The 9,233-nt window shown below is 31.2% G+C and overlaps 1 protein-coding gene across 1 annotated transcript; it reads left to right on the top strand.

Annotated features, from left to right (window-relative positions):
- Positions 1-2,750: 2,750 nt before the first annotated feature.
- LOC124419237 lies at positions 2,751-3,395 on the top strand. Its single transcript, XM_046947858.1, has one exon. The coding sequence runs from the start codon at positions 2,751-2,753 to the stop codon at positions 3,393-3,395; it is 645 nt and encodes a 214-aa protein (XP_046803814.1).
- Positions 3,396-9,233: the final 5,838 nt, after the last annotated feature.

Raw genomic sequence — 9,233 nt, forward strand, 5'->3', positions numbered from 1 at the left:
AATTATAGAGAATTGTTTATTATTAATATATTTTTATATCCATTAATATAATAAATAATTGTTTAAATAAATTGAGTAATAAATTAATTAAATAATTTCTCAATTAATAACTAAACTATAGTCTAGATTATAACCTATAGACTAGACTATAAACAATACTATAAACTAGAGTATAGACAAGACTATATACTAAACTATAGCTTGACTATAGACTAGACCAGCGGTTCCCCCGGTTTTTACTTCGCGGACCCCTTGAGGAATTTATTTAAATTTGCGGACCACCATACATATTTTGATATCTTATTGTTCTAAATATGTAATTGTTCATCCGAAAATTGTCATAGTCCATAAATCTCAAGGTCAAACAGATGTAGATATGTCATTTCTATAAAATATTCCCGTACATTGAGAATAATTAATATTTCAGAGAAGTTTCAATTGCCTGTTTTTGAAGATAGAATGACTTCATTGTTGAAATGCTAACATGATGTTTAATTTTATGATCGTGAGATCTTTCAAGTTCGCTTTTCTTTAAGGTATCGTCTACATGTGCTTAAAGAGTCACGTTGCAAATTTTTTTTGCGATTGCAGACGGGTAATCAGAGTATGTTAGCTAATTTTTCGGGAAAATAATATAAGAAAGTTGAACTTATTCGATATTGTTGCGGAATGCGTTTATCCGCATAATATATGACTTGAATTCTTTGCGAAAGAACTGTGAATTTTACTGCATGGTTTTGACTATTTATGCATTTTCAGATGTTAATTAAATAATATTGGTCGACAAAATCAAGTTAAAATCTGTGTATCACGTCGGAATGGAATATTTATATTTAAACTTACCTGTATTAACGTATTGAAGACGAATAAAGAGTCACCTCTGTTTCGGAAATATATTATTTTAGTCCTTCCAAACAAGAACACTTTTGTTTTACAATTTGAAAAACTTAAATCTGCGATAAGCTTGTTCTTGAATTATGAAATGTGGCCTAACTTCATACTCCGAGATAACAGTCTCTCATATTTAATTTTAATTTGGGAACCGTTGGACTAGACTGTAAACTAGACTATAGATGCATATATTATATAGTATAACTATATATAGTATGTTGTTACCAACCAATAAATAACAAAACAAACAACAAAAATAATAATTATCATTAATTTACGCAATTGCTTGAATTTCAATTAAATGTCACAAATTTGTCTCAGATTTATATTTTATAAAAAAATAAAATAAAACCAGTCATATAAGCGACTATTTACATTTTTGTATGAGGTGATAACACTCTTTTTTAGAAAATAAACAAAGAACAGCTGTCATTGACGCTGTTTGATCTTACATTTGGTTTGCAAGGGATGCTCTTAATAGGCGTTATCACAATCGTAGAAAAATTGTTAGCACTCTATTATCTAAACTGTTCTCAATTCCGAATTCCGATAGTACTGCCGAAAGTATACAGAATATTTTGGATACTACACGCAATTATTTAGCTCTACTAAATACTTTAGGAGTTACAAAGGAAATCGCTGAAAATCGCCTTAACGTTCAATCAAGAAAGGAGTGGTAACAGTCGCTTAAAGCCACAGTAGAAATTCCTAAGATCAGAGAACTTTTTAGTTTTTTGGAAACATCGTTTAGGACACTTGAATCTCTCGCAGAACCTACTCAGTCAATTTCACGTGTAAAGACCCAAACTCTAGAAATAATTTTCGTAGAAATATCCATATAACAACTTCGAACGATGATAGCAATTGCCCATACTGCAACAGACGTCATTTCTTATACAAATGTTTTAAATTTATATCTATGCCATCGAACGAAAAACGTGAACTTATGAAAACCAAACGAATTTGTCATAATTGTTTGAATGTTGGTCACTTTAGTCGCCGCTCAACAGCTCGTTGCCAGACATGCCAACAAAAACACCACACCATAGTTCATAATAATTTTACAACATCAGCGTCTACGGACCAAATATCGTCTGATAGATCAGAGACAACAGAGATCTCTTCCAATATTGCAATACACTGTAGTGCACTCGCAAAACCTCAAGTTTTATTAGCCACAATGCGAGTTAGTGTTAAAACATATTATGGAACTTTTTCCCTCAGGGCAATGTTAGACCACTGTGCCCAAGCCACACTTATTACTGAAAATGCATCATAAACTTTAAGATTACAGTCCTTTAAAACATTTGCTCAAATTAGTGGAGTTTGTAAAAATAAATTTATTACTACTCATAAATATGAAAATTTAGTACTGCAATCTAGAACAGAACCTAGTTTTAAATTGAAATGTAGTGCTCTTGTTGTACCGTCCATCACACATTAACAACCTATACCAACAAATAAGGGAAAACTTCCAAATATCGATAATTTTCAATTAGCTGACCCAGAATTCTTAAATCCTGGAGAAATTGATTTACTACTGGGTGGAGATGTTTATGGTTAGATAATTTTACCCGATAAAAAGAAATTTGAAAATAGTATTTTCTTACAGTACACCCACTTTGGGTGGGTTGTTTCAAGACCTACTTCTAAATTCGTTTATAGCGACCTCATTAATGTGAATATTTGCTCATTAGAAAAACAATTAAAGGCCTTTTGGCTTCAAGAAGAATTACTAGAAAAGAGAAAGTGGATAAAGATATTTAAAGGCAACAACAACAAGAGATAGCACGGGTCGATACCAAGTTGCTTTGCCGTTTAAAAATATAATTAAAGGTGAACCAATGCCAATGTTTAGTATGACTGATTATAGCGCACTTTCACGATTGAAAAATATAGAAGCAAAATGTAAACAAAATCCTAAATTTGGGGACGCTTATTATAAATTTATGACTGAATATAAAAACTTAGATCACATGAAAGCGGTTGGTGTATATCCCAATGATTTGGGAAGAAATTGCTACTTTTTACTACACCATGGAGTTTGGAGGGAAAGTAGTTCTACAACAAAATTAAGAGAAGTGTTTGACGGTAGCGCTAAAAATTGTACAAAATCTTCATTAAATAATGAATTGGCTGCAGGGCCAGCACTTCAAAATGATTTACCTACTACTGTTATACGTTGGAGACGCTTTAAAGTTAGCTTTCGATCAGACGTAGAAAAGATGTTTCGCCAAATTAATGTTATAAATGACCACCAAAAGTACCAACAAATATTGTGGCGTAAAAGTGCCAATAGTGATATCAATATCTACAAATTATTGACAGTTACCTACGGTACAACTTCTGCCCCTTTTCTGACTATGAGAGTACTACATCAATTAGCAGAAGATGAGACTGAAAATTATCCAACAGCAGGTAAAGTGCTCATCTTTGATATATACGTTAATGATATAATTTCAGGTGCTGATAGTTACGATGAAGCTATTCTGCTACAACAATAGTTGTCTAAAATGTTAAAAAAGGGCGGTTTTACACTAAGAAAGTGGATCTCTAATGACAGACAATTTATTAGTAGTATACCTATTGAATATAGAGAGATTAAGGACGTATTTGAAATAAATAAAACCGACAGTGCTAAAGCTCTAGGTCTGGAATGGAATGTCAACACAGACTCTTTCTCTTTTAAAGTTAACTTTAAGCGTAATGATAACCGAAAGAAGTATACTTTCTGATGCTGCAAAATTATATGATCCGTTAGGGTGGCTGTCCCCATGTTTCAAAGGTTGTGGTTGTTAGGAGTAGACTGAAATGGCCCCCTTCCTCAACATAAAGCATCCGAGTGGCTAACATATATGGACAATTTAAAAGGATTAGAAATTATTAAAATACCTAGATGGATCGGATTAGTTAAAACAGCTAAACTTGAGCTACACGCATTTAGTGATGCTTCCACATTAGCGTTTTCAGCCGTAGTTTATTCTAAAGCTACTGCTGTTGATGGTAATTCCGTAATAAGTCTCCTACAAGCTAAAACAAAAGTAAGTCCTCTTAAAAGACTATCTATTCCAAGGCTAGAATTATGTGGCGCTACACTTTTAGTCAAGTTAGTTAATAAAATCCATACAAAATTTGAACATAAAATTGATAATATCACTTATTGGACTGACAATACAACCGTTTTATACTGGATAAGAGGTCAATCTTCGAAATGGACAGTTTACGTTGGTAATAGAATGGCTGATATTCAAAGGTTTTCAAACGCAGAGCAGTGGAAATATATAGCATCCAATGAGAATCCTGCCCATTGTGCGTCCAGAGGCATACTCCCAAGTGATCTTGCTAAAAATGATATGTGGTGGATGGGCCCTAAATGGTTGAAAGAGAACATACAAAACTGGCCACTACAATCCTCGTTAAAATATGAAACTGCTGAGGAAATATCTAAGTCATATGTAACAATAAATGCTGCAACTAATACAACTGTTAAAAATAAATATCCATATATATTTCAACTCTATTCGTCTTTATAAAAACTTGTTAGAATAACCTCTTATATTTATGGATTTCAATATAACATAATGATTCAAAAACGACATAAAGAAAATCAAGCAGGCAAAGCAAAATGTTGATTTTTTGGACGAAATAAGTGAATTACAAAAATATGGAAAGCTATCGGTCAATAATCACCTTTCACGCTTGTGTCCATTTATTGACTCTGAGAATATATTACATGTGGGAGGACGGTTACAAAATTCTAATTTTGCTTATTCTTTAAAACATCCAATTTTGCTTAAAAAACAAAACCCAATGTCAACTCTTATATTTACAGATGCGCATATAAAAACCTTGCATGGGTCTCTTTTACAGATGCAATCGTACGTAGCGAGAAAGTACTGGATTTTATATGGTCGAAATTTGGCAAAAATGGTAATACGATGTTGCACAAAGTGTTTCAAATATAACGCTAAAGCATCGCAACAAATGATGGGTAACCTTCCTACTGTACGTTTAACGCCTACTCGTCCATTTAAACATAGCGGTGTCGATTATGCAGGACCCGTAATCATCAAACAGTCAACTGCGAGAAATGCGGTTACAACGAAAGGGTACATACGTCTCTTTATTTTTATGGTAACAAAGGCATTACACTTAGAAGCCGTTACGAGTCTGTCAACGGAAGCATTCTTGGCTGCATTCCGCAGATTTTCTTCTCGTCGTGGAAAATGTACAGATCTGTACTCTGATTGCGGTACGAATTTCATTGGTGCAAATAAAGAACTGCAGATTTTATATAACCGAAATAAGTCGTCGCTACCAGAGGAATTGCTAGAAATACTGGCTACTGATGGAACTCAGTGGCATTTTATACCACCAGCAACACCAAATTTCGGTGGTCTGTGGGAGCCGGCGTTAAGTCAACAAAGTACCATCTTAAACGTTTACTAGATTGCAAGGTTGTTACTTATGAAGAATTAAGCACTTTTCTGGCTCAAATAGAAAGTTGTCTAAATTCTATACCTCTATGTCCATTAAACAATGATCCAACTGATGCTAATGCTTTGACACCATCTCATTTTCTAATCGGAGAAGCAACAAACTGTATACCAGAGGAAAATTTATTAGACTGCAACATTAATCGACTCACAAGATGGAAGGCAATTGAAAAACTTAAACAACATTTTTGGCACCGTTGGAGAAATGAATGGTTGTGTCGTTTACAATTTAGGCCTAAGTGGTTGAAACCAAAAGGAAATACTAAAGTGGGAGATCTTGTACTTATTATTGATGAACGCTGCCCACCTGGAACATGGCCGTTAGCTCGCGTGAAGGATGTGCATCCTGGTGCAGGTGGTATCGTACGAGTGGTTACTATACAATCCCATGGAAAAATCTTTAAGCGACCCGTTTCAAAAATTGCATTTTTGCCGTCAGATGAAGATTATGAAAAGCTAAGAAATAACTCTGACTGAAGAACAGTTATTCTTGGAGGGGGAAAATGTTGGAGAATCAGTATTTTATTTTATTTATTTTAACTTTTAATTATAAATTTCCTATTGGGGTTTCTAAAATGTAACACTTATCATTAAACTCACATTTGCCATCTCTTTACCATAATATTAAAATATAACCCGTATTTTTAAGCTGCTGTTAATTTATGTAATGTACATCATGTTAATTGCATTGTTCATTCTCATTGTATTTTTTGTATTAATTATATATTTCTTCTTTTAATCTACCTACTTGTACTTAAGTATAATAACGGTTTTTATTTACACTGATTTTGGATTTTTTGGTACATATTAACTACGACTAAAAATTATATTACTATTCTCGATTTTTTGATACTCTGTTAAAAAAACATTAAACTGAGAACATTATAATATCATCTGCCTTGCTGCGTAATTAAGTCTAAAGCCGAGCTGCTTAATAATCGAATTTAAGTTTGATAAAGTTTACAGCCAAGCTGCTTATTTAATAAATTTAAGTTATAATCAAAAGTGTAGTTTGATTAATTCTCATACAATTTTATATATATTTCTAGCACTTTTATATTCATTCCAGGCATGATGTGTGTTTTCTATTTTATCAATATTATACTTTATAATTTTTTCTTTCTTTAAAATCTGTAACTGTCGGTTAAACCATTTATTTTTAATACTTCTTTCATTTATTGTTTTTTTTAATTGTTAGTCTCTTAATAAAATCTTCTAAAGCTTTGTCAAAAACATTTACATTGTAGTTTAGGTCTTGGCCTTCATCAAATTTTTTATCTGCCATTTATTTCTCTTTGGAATTTAAGTCTATTATATATAAAGTATTCTATTTCTCTTTTATTTATATGATTAGTTTTTTCATCACTGATTTTTATTTCAATTATCTCATGATCGGATATTTTATTTATTTCACTATTATTTATTATAATGTTTGTTTTGTTCGTAATGACATAATCAATTATTGTTCTTAAGTTACGCGTAATATCTGTTACAACTTATTCTTGTATATACTGTCATTGGACCATTTTATATTAAAGTCTCCTGCAATAATTATATCCGTTTTTTCGTTAAGTACTTCTATTGTTTCTTCAAATGTTTCATAAAATTCAGGTTCTTGACTACTAGGAGATCTATAAACTGCAGCTATTATCATTGAAGTTTGTTTTTATATTATAAGCACTTATCCAGTATTTCGATTCACATATTTTTTCTTGTAATAGTTTTACTTGCCAATTTTTATTAAAATATACTATTAATCCACCGGTTCTTGTTGAGTTTGAAAGTGTCTCTGTTTGAATTATAAAATCAAACTTTCTTGTATCTGCTATTGCTTCCAATTGATTGAAGTTATTTGTTAGTCCTTGTATGTTTGAATACATTCCTTGTATATTCTTTCGTTGTTAAACTACCAAGCCCATTCTTCGTTTCTTCATTTTTAGCTTATTCTGGTATACTGGACACTCCCTGCTTATGGTTGCATGATTTACATCAAGTCCTAGATTCAATCGTATATTGGTTCTTATACAGTTTATGCCGTTATTTATATATTCTTTAGTACGCTCTTTTGTCTTGTGGTTTCCATTACATTTAAAGCACGCGTCCTCATTTTTACAGTTTACAGACTTATGTTCCATCAAATATTTATTTTTCAATTTCAATTGCAGTTTTATTTTTTTCTCGTCCATTTGTGTATTCATTTTATATCATTAAGGCAACATTTCTTCTATTTTCAATATATGTTATTTTAAAGTTTACAGGGTCTACCTTTTTATTTAAATCATCTTTGGTTTTTTCTATTTTTTGTTTTTCTTTTGGTTTTATAATTAAAGGAACCTGATTTTTAACTTCTAGCAACACCATATTATTCTTTAATGCATCTGAGAATGATAGTTTGTTTTGTTTGACACTTGTATCTTTTAAAGCTTTTTTATTTTATTACACATTTTGACGTTTGATGGTTCTATATTGTTACATACTTCTTGGTTTTTATTTTCATGATCTTTTATTGTGCCGTAAAGTTTTTTAATTTCTTCAACGTTTTTTCAGATGATTTTTGTGTTTTATCTATTATTTTGATCCACTCCTGAAAATTTTTTTGTACAGTGATATATTTTATTACATACACCACTGCATCTAATGCCTGTTTCACTTCTAATGGCTGACTTGCATTATTGCAATCAGTCATTGCTGGGCTGTTTTTAAATTAGTTTTTTATCCAAAATTTGATTTATTTTCAATAAACTTGATTATTCACTGTTGGGTGTATAAATAATATGTATTTTAATAATCTTTTTTCTATTTTTTTACACCTTATTATATATATTCTTCTTATTTCAATCAGAGTCCTTCGTATTTGCTTCTTATCGTTTTCGGTTTTTCGCTTAAAATTTTGCTCCCTTCAAAAAATAACAGAAGCACCGATATATAAGTTCAAAGTTTATTTATAAGGAAGCAATTCTTTTCGACAATGATTTGATGATGGGTGTTTAAGTACAAACACTTAAAATGCTGAATTTATATAATTGTTCCCTATTGAATAACTTGGGTCCTTAGTGGGTTAATACTGCTCTAATTTTACACCTAAGATTAGAAATTGAGGTTTATTCTAACGAGTAAAGCGCTAATGGTTCCTTAAACATTGTTTGGAATATATCTATTATTGTTTTTAATGTACTTGTTACTCTTTGGTTTAAATCCCTTCGTGTAAACCAATTTTTCATTTTCTGAAAATTAATTTGAAATCGTGAGTTTTAATTTTTACCTCTTCCTCTGGATTACCGGCAAACATTGTCCTTTACAAATAAAATATTAAAGTGGATTTCTTTGGTACTTCCAGGCCATTACAACAATGAACCATCTTTTTCGGTGCACACATAACATCACTTTTAATTTTTATAAAATTTTTAAAAATATAAATAAAATAAATATTTGTTATTTATATAAGAATATATATAAGAATACAACACTGAAAAAGCTCGTAAGCTTCAATCTAACTCAATAAAATATAATGAAATTGGAATAAGGACTTGGTTATAATTCCAACATTAATAAATAGATGATGTTTACAAGTGACATAGCACAAGAATTACTGATGAGATGCCGTATCGGGCTCGAAAATGCATTCCATTCTGCTGTTTTGTCCGAAAACATATAAAGATATATATATAAGCTAGTATTTTTTTATTATCTTACTAACGTAAACATAAACACAGTGTATTTGTTGGTATAAAATAAAATAACAGAAAAACAAAAGTACAAAAAATGTCGATTGAATGTTTCATAAGAGCATCAGACGCTCTTGTTAAATTTGACGCGAATTTTACGAACGCTCGCGAAGATTACGAT

This window comes from Lucilia cuprina, chromosome 4 (genome assembly GCF_022045245.1).
Source record: "Lucilia cuprina isolate Lc7/37 chromosome 4, ASM2204524v1, whole genome shotgun sequence".
Classification (NCBI taxonomy): Eukaryota; Metazoa; Arthropoda; class Insecta; order Diptera; family Calliphoridae; genus Lucilia; species Lucilia cuprina.